This window comes from Taudactylus pleione, unplaced genomic scaffold (assembly GCF_031769625.1).
Source record: "Taudactylus pleione unplaced genomic scaffold, aTauple2 ptg000217l, whole genome shotgun sequence".
Taxonomy (NCBI): Eukaryota; Metazoa; Chordata; class Amphibia; order Anura; family Myobatrachidae; genus Taudactylus; species Taudactylus pleione.
The window spans coordinates 5,887,817-5,909,557 of NW_028284619.1; the positions used below are offsets into that span (position 1 = coordinate 5,887,817).

The 21,741-nt window shown below is 44.5% G+C and overlaps 1 protein-coding gene across 1 annotated transcript in view; it reads right to left on the bottom strand.

Annotated features, from left to right (window-relative positions):
- Positions 1–1,830: 1,830 nt before the first annotated feature.
- CFAP20DC (CFAP20 domain containing) overlaps positions 1,831–21,741 on the bottom strand; it is a 357,191-nt gene continuing 337,280 nt past the window's right edge. The window contains exons 17-18 of the mRNA XM_088478712.1: positions 19,346–19,452; positions 1,831–3,228 (exon numbers count right to left, since the gene is read on the bottom strand). Of these exons, the coding sequence (XP_088334838.1) occupies positions 3,116–3,228; positions 19,346–19,452 (220 nt within the window). The 3' untranslated portion in view covers positions 1,831–3,115. The remainder of the gene's footprint in view (positions 3,229–19,345; positions 19,453–21,741) is intronic.

Here is a 21,741-nt window from a genome sequence, read left to right on the forward strand (position 1 = left end):
CCTAACCCTCCCCCTAGTGCCTAACTCCTAAAGCTAACCCTCTACTCAACTTCGAGATGCCAGCGGTCGGGATTCTGACAGGTGTCGGGATTCCGGTGCCAGTATTCTAAACGCTGGCATCCCATTTGCACAGTTGAGATATTATTTGCTACTGAGCAAAAAGTCCTGGAAACCCCTAAGGTGTACCACTGAGTGTACCCAGAGACCACTGTTACTTATGGAATTGCTCACACCGGAGCTGGCGGCGGAAAGCCATGGGCTTACCTCTGAGATGTCTGGGAGGTGGCCTGAAATGAACGCAAAAAAGGGCCGTCTCATGAGGGTGTTATGAGACTGTCAGTGAATGCGGCTACATTCTCGGAAGCAGAGCCACAACCACAGGGGCCATGGTTACAGAACTGTCAGGCCACACTGCACCATAAGTGTCATTGGTACAAGAGATGGTGCCGGTGGTGGAGTGCTTACACCTACTGGTACAGATGCACTGTCCACAAGCACTGAAAGTGGGCGTCTCAGAGCTTGCAGAATCTGCCGTACGTTAGTACACAAGGGGAAGGCTGATCTTAGCATTTGCATATTACCACTGCTGTGACTCCACAAACACTCGCAGCCATACATGCATTAGTATCCACCACTGAATCAGGCCCAGGGGCTCTCACAAAGGGGGAGATGTACTAAGCCTTGGAGAGAGACAAAGTGGAGAGAGATAAAGTACCAACCAATCAGCTCTTAACTGTCACTTTACAGGCTGTGTTTGAAAAATGACAGTCATGAGCTTTATCTCTATGTACCTTATCTCCCTCCAAGGCTTAGTACATCTCCCCCATAGTGAGGGTGTTTGCTAACATGATGCAAGTTTGCAGAACGTAATTAGCAACCAATCAGAAATTGGCTGTGATCGGCCCAGTACAAGTTACATTAAGGATATATGTAATTGGTCACTTTGGGTTAATGCACATTGTTTTGGTTTAAATGCACAGGTCAGTCCCTGGAGTTCTGCTTTATTATGGCTAAGGCCAGTCACAAACTAATTGTTAAAGGATTGTCCTCACGGAATGAGATGGAAGTCCCAGAATCCAATGAGGGAAATGTAGGATACCACAAGATTTTATAAATATAATGGGGGAGATGTACTAAAGCCTCGGAGAGAGAGATAAAGTACCAACCAATCAGCTCCTAACTGTAAATTTTCAAATACAGCCTGTAACGTGACAGTTAGGAGCTGATTGGTTGGTACTTTATCTCTCTCCACTTTATCACTCTCCAAGGCTTAGTACATCTCCCCCAACATGTGAAATTGAGGGTGAAGGTGCGAATCCCTGTAAACGTCTGTAAATAAAACATTTGCATTCTTAGTTTACTCCTAAACTTACCTCATTGACAATGGCATTAGGAGACACAGTGTAAGGCTCCATATGGATGTCTCTGATTTCATATGTGTCCAATGTTTACCCTACAGCCTGTGCTGCATTGCGAATGCATAGCAACCCATGCCTGTCCGTGTAAGGGGGAGCTAGTGTAAGGGGTATAATTACTAAAATGTGGTTGTAATTGTTGCCCATAGCAACCAATCAGATTCTAGCTATTATATTCTAGAAGGTGCTAGATAAATGATAGGTAGAATCTGATTGGTTGCTATGGGCAATACCGCCGCTTGTAAAAACCTGCACTTTAGTAAGTATACTAAATCTGCTGAAACCAAACCATCATACACTTTATTACATAATTAATCCACATTTTTACTGTACTTTTCACTTCAACAAAATCTATATTGTACAAGCAGTAATGGGAAACACATTACACGATATTTCATATTTTCATATCATTTTACATTCTTTATTCCCAGCGTGGTTAGAGGAACATGATTTGATGCAGTTTTCCACACTCCAGAAAAGCATTTTATTCCTGAGCACAAGAGACTTCCTGTCAGTATCCCCAGTGGGAGGACATTACAGGAAGCCAAGTGGAGATTAGCATACGTTACTGAGTATGGAGAATGAATGCTCGCATGCAACTAGGCAACAATGTTATATACGTCATGAGGTTATGAAAATGCATGGAAACCTGTTCATAATATGCAAACTGCCTTTACTTATTAGTATTAGCAGAGAATCGGGGTGACATCAGGCTGCGTATTATGATGTCATAGCAGAGCAGGCTGTCACTATAATGTGCAAGCTGTTGTGCTGGGAGCAGTAGTCCTCCTGACAATAGTTAAACCAGGGTATAATGTGCTTGGCCAAGATGCATGTGGTGCTAAGTATGTAACGCAGTTGTTGGTGCTGGTGGCAGTGTTAGTCCATAAATGGTACAGCCTACCCAGTACTTACATTTATTGGATCAGGTAGAACAATAAGTGGCAATGACACAGAGATATCACAGCAGTATGCAGATTATAGACATATAGGCAGCCTGGAGCTCAGGGTGTTGCTGGACCTTGTAGTGCGCCGGTTGGGGTAGTGACTAATGAACCGGTGGATGGTAGCGGTGATGCCCTGTACTATAACAGTGAAGGTATAGTATACTTGCGGCCCAGTTATGTGGCCATGGGTGGCTCTGTACTGTGAGAGTCTTCTGGGCCTGTCCGTCTTCATGAGAAGCCGCTCATGAGCAGTAGTGCCAGTGAAAGGTCGGGCTTGTCTGGCTGAGCTCCGGCAGGTCCTAGTGACCGCTGGCTCAACCACGCCTGTCACATGCTGGAGGGAGGCAGTTCAGGAGCGCACTCCTTTTTCCTGCAGTTAAGCTGGGTACACACTATACAATGTATTGTATGATATATCGTTCCGATGCGGAATTATGTTTCGTACACATCGTATAGTCCCATCTGCTGTTCTGCACGGCAGATGGGACAATGCAATGAATGGCGTGGTGTAGTTACATTCAGCATGTAACGATACATCGCACCATCGTACAGCCATCTTTACAGCTGAAACAATATAGAGATGATGTGCTTGATACCTCAGGAATATCACAGCTTCCTAGTATATTGGCGAGATGCACATGGGTACAGCCCATATAATGGCTGCCAGTGCCTACAGCGTGTGGAACTAAAATTCAACAGCCACAAATGAGCATTTACATTGTTTTATTATTTGTACAATATAACATTTTCTTCCTAAGCTAATTCATAATACTTTCCAGTTTCTGGGTCAAAATAACAGTTCAGGCACGGGTCGAACAACAAGGTCAGAATGTCGTCTTCTTCCTCTGCACCAATTCCATCGTCACCTGCAGAGAACATATACATTTCAGATGCATTATGGGGAAACCAAGTATTGTGTTACAATTAAAACAAATTATACGGTCCTAAAATGTCAATGACAGGTAAAACCGTGGCCTGAATCTGCACCTGTTGTCTTTGGGCCTAATTTAGCAGCAGATGGAGGTGCTATCGTAGCCGCTTACATGGTAGCAGCTGCGATAGCACTAATATAGTATTGCAGTAAGGAGGCCTCACGCCTCCTACATGTATAACTGATCCGAGCTGCGTTCTAGAACGCAACATCTGATCATCTGCGACATCTTTGGCTGGCTAAGTGACCCGTTTAGTCACGCAAGCGGGCCGCCGCAGATGAGTAAATAGAGGCCAGAAAATCTCCGTTAGCGACGGAGATCCTGGCCTCGTCACTTCACCGCAACGGCGGCAACGCGCCACCGTTTTGAGAAGCGGAGGCCGTCACTGGCCACTCCCTGCCCCGAAACAGCAGAAGACTGTCAACCGCTGACAGTCTGCTGCCAAACTGCGAGCAGCAGCACAGACCCGTAATGCACATACGCAGTACGGGGCCGGCGTATGTGCAGATACACAAACATTGGGAATCTGCGTAAAGATATTTGCTGCATCCGCTGGTGAATCAGGCCCTAGGCACAGGAGCGGCAGCCATTTTTGTGGTTGCCCTACACCAATATTTATTAAAATGCAGCCTATCAATTCATAAAGAACCAGTGATACCACAGTAGCCTTAGTCATTTTGTACCTCATGCCACTGGTATCTCATTTAGGGGCCGATTCATCAAAACATAACTATCACAGCTTGAAGACATGCTGTGAAGACTGAGCGGCAGCAGAAGAGACCTCCTTCCCCCCCTGCCTGTCTGCCCGCACACCCACCAACCTCACCGGTGTCTGTCTGTTGTGTTCCCCTCATTCTTGCTGCTGCAGCCACCGCTTTAGAGTGTGCTCCCCCCCACCTACCTCAGACCTGCAGCCCTGGTCCCTGGTACAGCTGTGCGGTGTCCGAGCACCCCCCTCCATCCCCCGCCGGAGACTTGGCCCGACCCCTCCTCCCCCGGTCAGACCTGCAGCTCCGTGCAGGTCCATCGCTGCTGCTGCTGTGCCCTCTCCCTTGGCCTAGGCTCACAGAAGGACTGCTCTGGGAGCCCAGGAGTTAGTTTATAGAGGTAAGAGGACACTGCAGGGAGGGATCTTTTCAGATCCCTCTGCTGTATCGGATGCTGTACGCCATCTCAGGGTGGCGTACAGCATCACTGTCAAGTTCCGAAAAAAATGCCTTTTTGGAACTTGATGAATTTCATAATTTCCACATCCCCATACTTTAGTGAAAATTATCAGGGGGCAATTGTAACCAGGAGATATCAGTGTGTTACATGTTTTAAGAAAAACATTGACAATTAATTTCCACAAAAATAGGTGAAAATCATAATTTTCACCTACTTTTGTAGAAATTAAGTGATGATGAATAGACCCCGAAATGCATTATTGTGTATATTGGTTCAGTCAGCCAACAAAATGTCTGCATACTGTAGGTGCACTTTAGTTGTACACGTTGTTTTTTTGTATCACTATTTCAGTTTAGAAAGAAGATAAAAAATAAAGCCAAGGCAGAAAAAAAGCAGGTACTGTAGAAATAATAAATCTGTACGTAGATACTAATGCAGAGATTCTAAAATGTATTCACTGGGACACAGATTAGCACTTGAATCAGTTTTAGTGACTCACAGCTCAGTTTGCAATTAATAATGCATTTTGTTTTAATTAGTTTACTGTTGTATACAAACTAGTGTGTTATTGTTCTTAAAGGAGCAATCTGAACAGTACCAATATAATAGAAAGCAACCCTACGCTTAACCAGCAAAACAATGGGGCCCCCGAGTTTGGCGTTAACACGAGCCTTAACCCCTTCGCCGTAGTAGTCGGGGGGGGGGGACGGAATCCAAGAGACACTGTGGTCCCTCACTGGCTGCCGGTTCCCAGTGCCAGCACAATGGATCTGGCAGGCGCCAGGACATGCACATGTGCACATGCGGTGGTGGGATGGCGCATGCACATAATATCTAGGGAGTGCAAAGGCTTCAGCCCCTAGAAGCCGGATAGGGCTGCCCGATAGTTAGAGGAGCGGTTTGCCGCCTGAAGCACGATCTCTTTTAATCGCAACCTAGACTGGCAGCCGCAGGGGAGAAAACACCTCCCCCCTGGGGCTGCCTGTCCTGTGTGTGACTGGCAGGTAGCGCTTCCAATGTGAAGCCACTGCCAGTCACAGTGTAACCAATGCAGTCACAGACTGCAACTGGCTTACTGAGGTGGCAGATTTCACTGGGGGCTGCAGCATCTACGTAAAATCCGCTACTGGTTCTCATACATCTAGCCTCAATACGCCATGTGGCGCAAGGTCCCATGCGACTATGCTAGTGTCTTAGTCGCAATGTGATGCGAGTCGACTAGGATGCACCAGGAGACACTGCAGAATAATTTTACATGTGACACTTGTATATCTGTGTGCGGCTGAGTCTGTATATGTAGCACAGCGGAACTTGGCGTGGTAAAAAGCCACAGTTGCTGCATCGCAGCACTTCATATACAGATTCAGAGACTCAGTCGCACACAGATATACAAGTGTCACATATCACATTAATCAGCGCAGTCTTCTGGTGCGTCCTAGACGCATCACATTTGGGTGAAAAAGATGTGCGGTGCTAGCATAGTGGCACAGGACCAGGTGCGCCAAGAGGGGCTATATGGTGCAACTGCAGCAAAGGTGTAAGTGGACACATCTATACATGCCCTATCACGGCCATAATTGTACATGTACACGTGGGAGAACACACACATATGAAAGAGGGTATCCCCTCTTTTAGAAGATGTGCCTCCCGGTGGAGGCCATGTCACCTACACGTGACATCACGTGGAGGAGGCAGGGACACAATCGCCGGTGATTACAGCAATGCCCGAAGCATTCTCAGGATGCCCCGGGGAGCTCAAAGGACGCTCGAGTCGGCACTGCTGCATAGATTCTGGCTGAAGGGCACCTTGCTTCTCGGACGTGAACCCCTTAATGTTAAGGACGCCAGTATAGAGGAGCCTTGACGCTGGCCTGGCGCTTATTCATATATTTGCAAATGTATGTAACTAATACCTCTGAATCTCTATTATCATGTAGGATTTAAGTATTTTTTGTTGATTTTGCTGCAGTGTGCTGGAGGGCAAATCCCTTTTTTTTCTGAGAACCTTGTTGGTGCCTGCTTAAAAAGCTGTTCCAGCATCCCTGCACCACTACCTATTTGCAGCATACACTCACTGGCTGGTGAGCTGTATAGAACCCCACTCCACTCCATTACCAGTCTGCACGTAACAGTGAGTACAGCTGTACCTACTATACTTCAATAAACCAACACTAGTGATAATGTAACTGGGCTGTTCATAGTTTGAGTCATCTGCTGGTGTGTGCCTACATAACTCTGCAATAACAACACTTTTACATATATCATTTCTAACGCTACACACATATGGAATTCCCTACCACGCCTGTTCAGACTATGCCCAGCCTTCATGTATTTCAATTCTACCCTACTCTATACTACTAACACTGGTAAACACTTGTTGTGGTTCCAATCTCCACTCTGCCCTATTGCCACTAAGAGGATGTAGTTTAAATCCTGGTGTGTGGTATGCCAGCGCTCAGATTGCTGGCACCGGAATCCCGACACCAGTCAAGAGTCTCGACGCCAGCACCTTGACTGTCAGCATCCCGATGATAAGTGGTGGGGTTAGGGGGAGGGTTAGGCACTAGGAGGGAGGGTTAGGCACTAGGGGGAGGGTTAGGTTTAGGCTGCCGGTAGAGCTATTTTTAGGGGTAGGCATAGGCAAATACAGGGGGGGTTTCCGTCTGCCTGGAAACCCCCCTCCCCAACACATGACCACAGTAGAAATAGTAATATAATAGAATTTTACTAGTGCTACATGTTCTTCTCAGTATCGTAAATGAAATAATTAGCACCACCTGTGGATCTTTTAACATGTATCAGCCAGTGATAAATAACCTGTGCAACAACTAGGAGATATGGAAAACATGCACTGTTAGGGATGCACTGCTATAGAGCCCAATATGTACATATATGTCCAGGGAAGTGCCTAGGTTCTTCTGCTGCTCCTCCAGGCTCCCGGAATTGCTCCAATGCTCTGGAATGGTGCTTACATCTAAAATAAAAACATCCAGCTCAGGAAGGATGGGCTTACTGCCGCATCTAATGACTTACTGTGATCCTGTATATGCTGGAATTATGACACACAATACACATTGTATGACGCATATTAAAGCTGGATACTAATTCTGCCCCCTTCATGGACTGGCCAGACTTGCTCTAAAATCAAGCATTTGGAAACCCCCCTCTAGAAATCCTGCGTTTGCCACTGGTAGGGGTAGAGTTCCATGCCCCGTCGGAATGCCTGCATTGGGATTCTGACCGCTGGGATTCCGAGCACTAGCATCCTGTACCCAACCAAGTTGTAAGTTCTCATTTTGTCTACAGTGTATGTCCCTATTGTATGTAAACTCTATTTTCCCCACTGAGCGGGGCTATGGAGCACTGTGGCGATTTGCAAATCAATAATAATAATTCTTATTGTCAACCACAGCAGAGTTATTCTCTAAAGACACCAAGTTGTTTGCTGCTATTTGTAATCAGCTCAGACTGACACGTATATGGGATATTTATACTAGTGGTACCTTGAGCGCAATGCCAATAAAACGCAATGCTGCGTATTACATCTACTGAGCAAAATGAAATCTCAGATCTAATAACCGTACACAGAACACTGAACAATAATTATTTTTCAGGCTATATTTTATTGACCGAAATGTTAACTGCCAATACAACCACAAATGCTGCACTATAAAAACATCACTCATGTATGCCAGGGGGCAAGGTGACTCTTCCTGACTGGCGCTGCTGCCAGCTACTGATGGAAAATATCATTTTAAGGTCCAGGACTAAGGTCAGGAGATGATTTTGTCAACCCGATGGTCCTTAGATTTTATTGGAAATAACCCTTCAATCAAGCAAGTCATAACTTCCCCAATTACGTAACTGGCAGGCTCTAGACGGGTGCGTGCAAGCAAACCTAAAGCAAATAGAACATTTAGAGGCATATTTATTTTTAGAAATTAATTATAGGGACAATGTAGTGACAAACAAATGCAGGGCCATGGTCTCTAATAGGAGCACGTCTCTGCAGTGTGTAAAAATTTAAGTGACTAAAGTAAAGTGACAAAAAGAAGCTCCGGTGCTTAATACATATGAAAAATGCTGTAAAACTCCTGAAAATTGAATTTTTGGGGAGTTTTACCACTTTCTGCCTTTAGAGCCTGATCCAGAGAAGGATGGATTTGCGGAGTCGCACACAAGCTGTGCAAATCCGTCCATCACTGATGCAAATGCAAAAAGAGGTGTCAGACACATCCTTGCTGCGTGTGCGATCCCAGCACTGCGACCAACGTGGCAGGCTGGGATCACCATCAAGACTGATGGTTGCTTCTTTGGTCAGGCTACGGTAGCTGAAGATTCCCGCAGCCTGACCGGGTGCTGGTCATGTGAGATGCCGACATTCTGGCAGCCAGATCGGCAAAATCAGGGGGGCGTGGCCGGCGGTTGTGGGTGGAGCAGGGGCGTGGTCACTTGATCGCCTCATTTTGGTGCCGCCCCCGCTATACAATGACGAAAATACCGGCATTATGAAGCAGGGGGCGGGGCCAAAATGACACAATTCCGTGTGAATCGCGTCACAGGCCCCCCCCTGCTGCTGCCTGGGATTCTTATGTAATCGCGGAGGGGGCAGGAGGGGTCGGCAGCTGATGGGATGCTTGCCTGCCTTCTCGGGAGGCTGGGAGCGGCACCCGATTTTCGAGAGGCTCCCGACCAAATCGGGAGGGTAGGCAAATATGCGCAAGAGGCCATAAATCTGCTTCCGCCGAGCAGACCCTGTCCTCGTCCCTCATGGAAAATGGGGACGACATGCCCCCTGTTTTTGTAAACGGTGACCAGCCACGCCCTCGCTTCGCCCTCCAAACACTGCAGCATGTCAATTATGCTGTGGCTTGGGGGGGTCTGTAAGCGTAATCGCAGAACCCATACTGCACATGTGCAGAACGGGTCCTGCGCGGACACAGGCCCAGAAACATCGGAGATGTAAGTTCTTCATCGGATGAATGTATATCTCTGAATCAGGCTCTTAGTACATCCAGCCCTTAAACTGGAATTTATGATTTAAAGTGCGTTGGCAGCGGGTTTATCGCACTGGGAAGTTGCCCAATAATTGAATAGCTCCGGGTGTTAAATTCTGACCTTAAGTCATGCGGTAAACACCATGGCTAATTGAATCTTCCTATATGGATCTAGCTCCTGTTTTAATGACATTTATTTACGAAAGGACTACTTATAATGTGGTATAGTACACATAACGGCTACTTTGAATTAACCTTTTAAAAATGTCACTTTTTTCATTTACTTGTTTTATTTGTAAGAGTCGACATGGCCTTTTAAATCTTATGAGAGAGTGAAGATCAGTGTAATATTGGCTGTTAAATCACTGCGTTCTATTACCTTATGTGTTGCCTGCAAAAGCTGTTTTAGCAATGGGAAGTAAGTGAGCAGCGTTGGTGTGGATGGCATTTAAAGGTCGATAAATCATAATAACTCAGTGGAATACCTTTTAGTTTGAGCAATTGGACATTTCAATACGCATTAAACATGAAGGGAAGGTGAGCAAATCCAGCTTTTATCACTCGCCCCTATTCATTGTTTATCACACACATTTCTGTATAGCTAATTCATATGCAAATGTTGCATAGTAATAATGTTAAATATATTCAGCCCATAACTAACTGAAGCGATAAGGAGTTGATTCAGGTATCAATCTCTACTAAAAAAAAAAGGCACTGAACATAAATAAAAACACAGGTTCAGATGCCAGCTATAGGTGTGTGCTACAGTACATGAGCTGGTTAATCCTGTTTTACAGAACTAACATCAGTTTGCGACCTCAGTTTTCATCCTGCATAACCTTCACCGAAGTCAGCTTGTGGCTCTAACTTTCTAATTTGTGCTGCCCAAACTGACCCTAACACGACCACTGACTCCAGGCTAGCGAGCTCATGCTGACTTCTTACATGTACTGATATTAGATTGTACTGTAAGTTTATGCTGAGTATAAAGTAAATAAGCCTGTAACTCTGATTTTATATAACTTAAGGATATCTTATCTATCTATCTATCTATCTATCTATCTATCTATCTATCTATCTATCTATCTATCTCATATCTATCTATCTATCTCATATCTATCTATCTCATATCTATCTATCTATCTCATATCTATCTATCTATCTACATATCTATCTATCTATCTATCTATCTATCTAATATCTATCTATCTATCTATCTATCTATCTATCTATCTATCCATCTATCTCATATCTATCAATCTATCTATCTAAAATATATCTATCTATCTATCTCCTATCTATCTATCTATCTATCTAAAATATATCTATCTAAAATATATCTATCTATCTATGTCCTATCTATCTATTTATCTATCTCATATCTATCTATCTATCTATCTATCCATCTATCTCATATCTATCAATCTATCTATCTAAAATATATCTATCTATCTCCTATCTATCTCCTATCTATCTATCTCATATCTATCAATCTATCTATTTAAAATATATCTATCTATCTATCTCCTATCTATCTCATATCTATCTAAAATCTATCTATCTATCTATCCATCTATCTCATATCTATCAATCTATCTAAAATATATCTATCTATCTCCTATCTATCTATCTATCTATCCAATATCTATCTATTTATCTATCTATCTATCTATCTATCATCATATCTATCTATCAATCTATCTATCTAAAATATATCTATCTATCTCCTATCTATCTATCTATCTATCTATCTCATATCTATCTATCTATCTATCTATCTAATATCTATCTCATATCTATCTATCTCATATCTATCTATCTATCTATCTATCTATCTATCTCATATCTATCTATCTATTTATCATCATATCTATCTATCCATCTATCTATCTTATCTATCTATCTCATATCTATCTATCTATCTATCTATCTATCTATCTATCTCATATCTATCTATCTATCTATTATCTATCTATCTATTCCAAAGGGATCCGGCACTCACTGAAAAAATATAAACTGCACCTCGTTGCCTGCACATGTGCGTCCAGACTCCAGACCCACAATAATAGAAGTAAGGAAAGTGCATACCAAATCCTCTGAGTGCCGCACTTTCCTTACTTCTATCTATCTCACATTTATCTATATATTATCTTAGAGGGGGGATTAGGGTTAGGCACAGGGGAGGAGGTTAGGGTTAGGCACCCCTAAGGTGGGTTAGGGTTAGGGGGGTTAGGTTAGTAAGTACTCACCTACAGACGATCGGGATTTCCAGCGCTGTCGGGCTGCCGCTGCCGGGATCTCTTCATTTGTCTGCCTAACGCTGCTGGGATTTGAACTCCCGGCCATGCGGCCGGCGGTATTTCATACCGCTTCCATATCTCTTATCTATCTTTCTCTAATATATCTTTCTACAATCTATCTATCTATCTATCTATCTATCTATCTATCTATCTCTTATATCTATCTATCTATCTAGATACCTGTTTGTTATTATTTCTCTTTCTGGCTTACTATTCCCCACTGTATATTACACCCCAATTGTGTTAGTTGCTCTTTATTAACCTGTATACTGTATGTCTTACTTTCATGTACTCTCCTGGGTAGGATGAACAATACCTGGATCTGATGATTTCAGAAGGGTCCTGCAGCTCGCCTTAATATTCTCATTATGTGTCATCTCTTCCAGGCATTGCCTAATACTTGTCATTTATCACCCAAAATACCAGCCTAAACTCTGTATTGTTCTGCAAGTCTTCAGTTTGGAAAAAAGAACTACCGTATATAAATAAAATGTAATTATATATACAGTATATATATATATATATATATATATATACACAAATATATATATACTGTGTATATATATATATATATATATATATATATACATATACTTGAGGGCTGATTGAAAAGCAATGCGACTGCCTCTGTTTGCCTGTCCCATAGGTGGATGTGGCAACACTATGCTGGTTATTGTTGTAAGACTCGTACATCGATGTGACTGAACCTGCGGTTGGACTGCCGTAGTCTTTTTTGTTTGGTCACAGCGAGATCTTTGTACGTTTCGTCATGGCGGATGAGGAAAACGTGTCTGTGAGATTACGCCAGAGATGTGTGATTGAATTTTGTATTAAACTTTGGAAAAAGGGGAAATGAAACTCACGAAATGTTACGGCAGCATACGGTGGAGAGACAATTAGCCGTGCTGCAGTATTTCAGTGGTGGAAGCACTTCATAGAGGGTAATACGTGAGTGCCTGACGAAGCGCGTTCTGAGAGACCATCCACCGCGGTTACAGATCTCAACATTACCAAAGCTGCGTAGATGATGCAAAGTGACAGAAGGGTAACTTTATGCGAACTTTCGACTTCACTTGGCATCTCATTCCAATGGGTCCAGCATATTGTGACAAAGGAACGAAAATGCATCGTGTGTGTGCCGGGTGGGTACCCAGAAATCTCACATGTGACGATGAGTTGAATCGTGCAAGAACACCGTTTGAATGTCGGAGAGGATACCCGATTTCCTGACATCGATTGTTACGTGCAACAAATCGTGGATTTGTTATTATGATCTGGAATCCAAACAACAGTCCAGTGTATGGAAACGCGTGAATTAGCTTCTGCCAAAAAAATCTGTGTGATTCCTTCGGCATGTACAGTCATGCTTCTGCTATTCTTTGATGTGCACGGTATGGTCCTACAGCACTGGGCTCCCCGTGGACAGATAATTAATGGTGACCCCATTTGCGTGGAGCCATGAGGAAGAAAAGACAACATTTGCTGAAGAAACAGTGGTTTTTGCTTCAAGACAATTCCCAACCACACGTGGCTGCTGTTGCATCGGCAGCACTGACTGACATTAATGGATCAGCACTAGAACACCCTCCATATACCCGGGACTTAGTGCCCTGTGATTTCTGGGCATTCCCAATCCTGAAGATACAATTGCATGGAAAGAAGTTCTCAACAGATGATGAAGTGAAAAATGCCACCGCTTCAACACTAAGCTCAATTAGCTGCGATAACCCGTTTTCCGGCGAAAAGTTTTAACTTTTCTCCAAAAATGTTTATTGTGCTACCGAATTAGCCGTGGTTTTCGCAGGTCCGAAGTCTTCCATAGCAATTATCGCAAATTAATTTTCCCCATCTCTAATGGGGGTATTCAATTTGATAGCGAAAAGTCCGAGGTCGGACTTTTCGCCATCATCGCTAATTTTTCTGGGATAAAGTATCGGGCGCGTGCCAACTTTATCCCAGTATTCAATTAGGATCCGGCAAAAACGGGACCCGGCGGAAAGGGAATTTTTGGGAAATCACCCTGGGACACCCCTAAAGATGTCCAGACATGGGGGAATACTATGGGTACCCCCATTTTTGCCTGCTGAAGGGAGTCGGGGTTTAAATAAATGCGCCTGTGTTGAAGAGCATTTATCTTTTTTTTTTTTTTTAAATAACTGCGGCCATCAAATTTGGGGTACATGACAATGGGTGCAAGCATATTTTTAAGTCCCTAAAATGATTTTATAAATTCTTCAAAGATGCACCTGCCGCTACTACCCGCAATGACGAAAACACCTGCCGCATACTTGGGAACCCCTCTAGAATCTATTTCGCTACTTTAGGATTTTGGCCCCCATATTTTTTTTACTAACCCCAAAAGTCAAGTAAATTTTTTGGGGTGTCCCGATTTTTTTAAAAAAACTTTTTTTGACACACATTAATTTTAGGGGACATTCCCAGGGGTGCAGGCTATTTATTTTAAGCCTGCACCCCTAAACTCCAATTCTGCACTTTTTTTTGCCACCTATTGTGTGGAGAAAAGTTATACCCGTTTTTTTACAAAGACTTTTCGGCATCGGGGATAATTAAAACAAGCGAAAATGACGTCATTGGCAATAAATTATCACCGATAATGGGTTTTCACCCCAAATTGAATACCCCCCTAAGTAGGTGAAAAGTTGTGCAAAATCCCAGTTTTTGGCCTAAAATGTCGGAACTTGGTGCAGGACCCCTGGAACATCCCCTTAATGACTAATTAGGCAAAAATATTTATTTTAATTAGCTTATTTGGGCCAATAATGACATGTCATTTTTGGGGTGAAAAAGTAAAAAGTGCATGAAAATGGGTTCAAAGCATTGGGTTAGGTATTTTGTGGGACTGTATGGATGGGGCATTTTATGTACCCCTTATTTAACTAGAGCATTACCTTTGGCCAAAAAATAAAAGTGTTTCTATTTTTTTTTTTTACTGTTATAGAAAAGTGCATGTAACAGCCATTTCACACCATTTAAGAACTCCAAACACTTTGATTATGGCCAATAAAAGACTCCTATACTGTTACCCAATATTAGTTTTTTTGGGGGTACAGGCTCATTTCCCCATTTTCAGCTGTACTTTTCGCCTGTCATCCCTGCAAGAATTATCGTGCGAATGTGTTATCGCAGGTTTTGCAATAGGATTGCATGATAAACGGGAGCGTACATACATGCGGTAAGCTGCAAATTCGTGCGATGGTTCTGAAATGTTTGCCGGAGAAAACGCATCGTTATCGCAGCTGATTGGATACCCAACTAAAAGTGATATCACAAAACAGTCTACAACACGTCTTTGAATCGTTGACGCTACTTTGAAAAATAAAAAATGTTCAGATCCTGTGGAGTCATCCGATTCTGAATAAAAAACTTTTCAATCAGCCCTTGTGTGTGTATATATTAGGAGTGAGCGGGTTCGGATTTCTGAAATCCGAACCCCCCCGAGCCCCCCCGATCCGAGTCAGGCTCGACTTTTCCCGCCTGACTCGGATCTGAAATCGAGGCAAAACGTCATCATCCCGCCTTCCGGGTCTCGCGGGTTTTGAATCCTATATAAGGTACCCGCGTCGGCGCCATTTTCTCACTCGGCTGTGGACAGTGAAGAGGGAGGGTGGGAGTTAGGGCTGGCTGGGCTGTGTAGTGTAGTGTAGTGCAGTGTAGTGTTGTGCTGTGCTGCTCTTGTCCATAGGGGCTGTGTCCACTCCTTCAAAGTCCATAGGGGCTGTGTCCACTGCTTCAAAGTCCATAGGGGCTGGCTGGACTGTGTTGTGCAGTCAGTTGTGCATAGGGGCTGTGTCCACTCCAAAGTCCTGTGCAGTGTCCCAGTCCTAAAGGGGTGCTGTAGTGTTGTCCAGGGGGTGCTCTGTCCATCAGGGGTGCTCCCCCCAAGTGCAAAAAAAAAAGCCATCTGGCTTGTCCGTTAAAGGGTGCTGTAACCCACCAAAGTACACTCCAAACAAAATAAAAAAATATTTTCTGTGTTTGTGAATTGTGTGCACTGTGGCTGCACGTGCATCAACAAAGGAGCAGCGCCAAGCGTGCGCCTGTGTCCCATACGTAAAGGGTCAGCTGGCTTGTCCGTTAAAGGGTGCTGTAACCCCCAAAGTACACTCCAAACAAAATAAAAAATTCTTCTTTTTTTTTCTGTCTTTGTGAAATGTGTGCGCAGTAGCCGCACGTGCATCAACAAAGTAGTGCCAAGCGTGCGCCTGTATCCCATAAATAAAGGGTCGGCTGGCTTGTCCGTTAAAGGGTGCTGTAACCTCCAAAGGGCACTCCAACCATAATAAAAAAATATTTTCTGTGTTTGTGAATTGTGTGCACTGTGGCTGCACGTGCATCAACAAAGGAGCAGCGCCAAGCGTGCGCCTGTGTCCCATACGTAAAGGGCCAGCTGGCTTGTCCGTTAAAGGGTGCTGTAACCCCCAAAGTACACTCAAAACAAAATAAAAAAATATTTTCTGTGTTTGTGAATTGTGTGCGCAGTAGCCGCACGTGCATCAACAAAGTAGTGCCAAGCGTGCGCCTGTGTCATAAGTAAAGGGCCGGCTGGCTTGACCGTTAAAGGGTGCTGTAACCCCCAAAGTACACTCCAAACAAAATAAAAAAATATTTTCTGTGTTTGTGAATTGTGTGCACTGTGGCTGCACGTGCATCAACAAAGTAGTGCCAAGCGTGCGCCTGTGTCCCATAAGTAATGGGCCAGCTGGTTCATTTCTTAAAGGGTGGTGTAACCCACAAAGTGCACTAGTCTCCAACAAAAATAAAAAAATATTTTCTGTGTTTGTGTGCGCCTTAGCCGCACGTATATATCAAACTTTCTCCGATAAAAATAAAATAGGGAAAGATCAAGAACCACTTCCTCCTAGTGCTGTTGCTGCTGCTGGGAGTTGTTCATCATCCCAGAGAGGAAGTAGGAACACCACTACTTTTACTAAACAATTGACCCTCCAACAGTCCTTAGCGAGAAGGATGAAGTACGACAGCAGCCATCCTGAAGCAAAACGTATAACTGAGGCCTTGACTGCTATGTTGGTGTTAGACGTGCATCCAGTATCCGCCATTAGGGCAGTGGGATTTAGACAATTGATGGAGGTAGTGTGTCCCCGGTTCCAAATCCCGTCTAGATTCCACTTCACTAGGCAGGCGATACCGAGACTGTACAGAAACGTCAGAAAAAGTGTCCTCAGTGTCCTGAAAAATGCGGTTGTACCCAATGTCCACTTAACCACGGACATGTGGACAAGTGGAACAGGGCAGACTAAGGACTATATGACTGCGACAGCCCACTGGGTAAATGTATCACCTTACGCAGCAACAAGAGCAGCGTCACCAGTAGCAGCATCTCAGAAACGCCAGCTCGTTCCAAGGCAGGCTACGCTGTGTATCACCGGTTTCAGTAAGAGGCACACCGCCGACAACCTCTTAGAGAAACTGAGGGAAATCATCGCCCAGTGGCTTACCCCATTTAGACTCTCCTGGGGATTTGTGATATCTGACAATGCCACCAATATTGTGCGGGCATTACATCTGGGCAAATTCCAGCACGTCCCATGTTTTGCTCACACAATAAACTTGGTGGTACAGAATTTTCTGTAAAGCGACAGGGGCGTGCAGGAGACACTTCGGGTGGCCCGAAAAATTTCAGCCCACTTTTGCCATTCAGCGACTGCGTGCGCCTGTGTCATAAGGAAAGGGCCGGCTGGCTTGTCCGTTAAAGGGTGCTGTAACACCCAAAGTGCACTCCAAACAAAATAAAAAATTCTTCTTTTTTTTCTGTCTTTGTGAAATGTGTGGGCTGTAGCCACACCTGCATCCTCAAAGCAGCAGCGACAAGCGTGCCTCTGTCTGTTAAAGGGTGGTGTAACCCTCAAAGTGCACTCCAACCAAAATAAAATAATCTTTTTTTCTGTGTTTGTGTGTGAAATGTATGCGCAGTAGCCGCACCTGCATCCTCAAAGCAGCAGCGACAAGCATGCGTCTGTCTGTTAAAGGGTGGTGTAACCCTCAAAGTGCGCTCCACAAACAATAAAAAAATTCTTTTTTTTTCTGTCTTTGTGAATTGTGTGGGCTGTAGCCGCACCTGCATCCTCAAAGCAGCAGCGACAAGCATGTGTCTGTCTGTTAAAGGATTACATCGGTGACAGCATCCAAGTAGGCATGTCAGACAGTCCGTACCTGTACTGGCAGGAAAAAGAGGCAATTTGGAGGCCCCTGTACAAACTGGCTCTATTTTACCTTAGTTGCCCCCCTCCAGTGTGTACTCCGAAAGAGTGTTTAGTGCAGCCGGGAACCTTGTCAGCGAAAGGCGTAGGAGGTTGCTTCCACAAAATGTGGAGAAGATGATGTTCATAAAAATGAATTATCAACTCTTCCAGGGAGACCAGCCTCCAGAACGTACAGAGGGACCTGTGGTGGTGGATTCCAGCGGGGACGAATTAATACTCTGTGAGGATGAGGATGTACACAACACTGAAGAGGGTGAGGAATCGGTGGATGAGGAGGATGAGGACGACATCTTGCCTCCGTAGAGCCAGTTTGTGCAGGGACAGATTAATTGCCAGCTTGTTTTGTGGGGGCCCAAACGAACCAATCATTTCAGCCACAGTCGTGTGGCAGACCCTGGCGCCGAAATGATTGGTTTGTTAAAGTGTGCATGTCCTGTTTATACAACATAAGGGTGGGTGGGAGGGCCCAAGGACAATTCCATCTTGCACCTCTTTTTTTTCTTTGCATTATGTACTGTTTGGGGTCTAGTTTTTCAAACTGCCATCCTGTCTGCCACTGCAGTGTCACTCCTAGATGGGCCATGTGTTTGTGCCGGCCACTCGTATCGCTTAGCATAGTCATCCAGCTACCTCGGTGCAACCTTTTGGACATAAAAACACTATTGTGAGGTGTTCAGAATAGACTGGAAATGAGTGGAAATTAAGGTTATTGAGGTTAATAATAGCATAGGAGCAGAAAAACCCACAAATTCTGTGATTTTAGCTGTTTTTATGCTTTTTAAAAAAAAAAATACAGATCCAAAACACAAAACCCAGAACCCAAAACACCGAAGGGTGGTTTTGGCAAAATCAATCCAGATCCAAAACACGAAGAAAGATCCAGATCCAAAACCAAAACACGAAAAGTGGCCGGTGCACACCCCTAGTATATATATATATCATTTTCATAATTTTTACTTTAATCATATTTTTTTTTCTTTAATCTAGCAAGATTCCTGAATTCTGAGGCTCTATTGTCTTGTCATAAGCAATTACAAATGTACGTAGCTGATATGGTTCCCAATTTGGGAGGTCTAATGTGTTTTAGATAGTATGTCACTGAGACATTTCCATCCCTTAGGCGCTGAGCATACAGATAAGATTTATGAGCGCTTTGAGTGAATCTTCCATAGCCAGAATAAGAGAGAAGTTCATATGGTTAGCAGATATTACAGCAGGCTGCATTGTACATAATGCTGATGCTGACATTTCCCTCATTTCCTCGAGGAATCCCCAGAACTCCTCAATTCATAAAATAGCTTACGCTGGGTTACAGTTTTATTGCAGACATTCTAGACCCTCTTACCTTCAGTACAGGAGCATAGGCTGGATTGTTTGAGCTTGAGTAAAGGATCCAAGTCTTGATTCTGTCTTGCTGGTATTATAGGGGGACTGAATGCATTTAGCCAATCCCTGGGTGACAGAAAAAGAAGATGTTACCTTTCATTGCTTTTACTTTTTACTCTTACAAACATTCATTATCGCTTTACCACAGGGTCTGTTCAAGCAAAGTCCATCATTCTTTGATTTAATCTTTACTGTACCCTCAATGTCATAGGATGCTGTAATACGCTGTATCCATGATACTTACTGAATGTTCATGTTTCATTTACAGATAGATTATGTGAGTAAGACAAGCGGACATTACTGTCAGTGCCAGTTTATCCTAAATGGTTTCCATAAAGGAAATTTCATTGATTTATTGTAACTGCTGTAGCCCAACCACAGAATTACTTAGCAAGAGGTGGTGACTGCAATATACTGGGACTATTTGTTGCCTGGAAAAGTAGCAAATACATAGTAATCAGCCTCCATGGTTGAAATCACTAATCTGTAACTTATCAGTGTAAATAGAAAGGAGGTAATTTCAGGGTGGCACACTGAAGTGGGGGGCCCATAGCAAAACCTACCTAGGGGGGTGTGGGGGGCAATGCTGCCGCCGCACTCCCTGCAACATGGAATATCCGCCGCTGGGTCATTTAGTATTGGGCACAAGCCCCATTTTCACTGTAAAAAATATTTTTTTCATACAGCATAAATTTTAATTTTTCTGGACCTACCTGTCCCTCATTGGCTGGGGGTGCACACAGTGCAGAGCCGTCTATTAGAAGTTGTAGAGCTGTCAGCAGTGTCCGGGTGGGCAGAAGGGAAGGGCAGGCTGCGGGCAGGCGGGATGGAAGGGCTGGCTGGATTGCGGGACATGGGCGGGAAGGGCTGGCTGGGTGACTGACGGGCGGGCAGGCTAAAAGGGCTGGCTGACTGGGGGACTGACAGGGCGGGCAGGCAGGCAACGAGACGCGCGTGACCTGTGATGTCACACCTCCGCGTCTAGGCAGGTCACGGCACAGGCGCGCCTGAGCCTCCCAGAGGAGCTCAGCGGCAGCGCTGCCTGGTCCGCGGCATACTTCACAACCGCTGCCTTAGAGAGAGTTAAAGTGGAGAGAGATAACGTACTAACCATTCAGCTTCTGTCATATTTAAGACTGTTTGAAAAAAAATTGACAGTTACGAGCTGATTGATTTGTTCTTTATCTCTCCCCAAGCTTTGATAAATCTCCCCCATTACAAGAACAGCTACTAAAAAATTATTTGAGAATATTGAACAAGAGGAATGGCAATAAGCAGCTAACGGGTCAGATTCAGAGATGTGCCCTATTCTGATATTTCCGCAGTTGTGCGATTATCGGTCGCACTGCGCATGCACCAAGATATCTTTGCACTTCCGCTCATAGTGAGGATTACTTTACTAAGTGATTGACAGTCAGGGACCGTTAGAAGTAAGTAACTTGGAGTGTCGGCGCGAAAAATGGCGTCCCATCCGTTTTCAGGGCATGTCGTCGCTTGTGTCTGCGATCCCCTAAGCAGATAAAGTGGGTCCGACGTCTCAGGTCAGACGGCCATTCTGTGCAACCATAGGACTACTCAGATAGCTGATTATCTAATGATCAGCGATGACAGCTGCGTATTTGTACCGAATTGCTTGATTCTGAGAAGCTGCCAGTGGGAGTCTCTATACATTTTCCCCCGGCTACAGCATTAGCATATTGTCATACATCATTAGCATATTGTCATACATCATTAGCATATTCTCATACATCATTAGCATATTGTCATACAGCATTAGCATATTGTCATACAGCATTAGCATTAGGGGAGAGCGGGTTCGGATTTCTGAAATCCGAACCCCCCACTGATCCTCCCGATTCGAGGCCGATCCGAGTCAGGCTCGACTTTTCCCGAATGACTCGGATCTGAAATCGAGGCAAAACGTCATCATCCCGCCTTCCGGGTCTCGCGGGTTTTGAATCCTATATAAGGTACCCGCGTCGGCGCCATTTTTTCACTCGGCTGTGGACAGTGAAGAGGGAGGGTGGGAGTTAGGGCTGGCTGGGCTGTGTAGTGTAGTGTAGTGCAGTGTAGTGTTGTGCTGTGCTGCTGTTGTCCATAGGGGCTGTGTCCACTCCTTCAAAGTCCATAGGGGCTGGCTGGACTGTGTTGTGCAGTCAGTTGTGCATAGGGGCTGTGTCCACTCCAAAGTCCTGTGCAGTGTCCCAGTCCTAAAGGGGTGCTGTAGTGTTGTCCAGGGGGAGCTCTGTCCATCAGGGGTGCTCCCCCCAAGTGCAAAAAAAATAATAATTTTTTCTGTGTTTGTGAATCGTGTGCACTGTGGCTGCACGTGCATCAACAAAGGAGCAGCGCCAA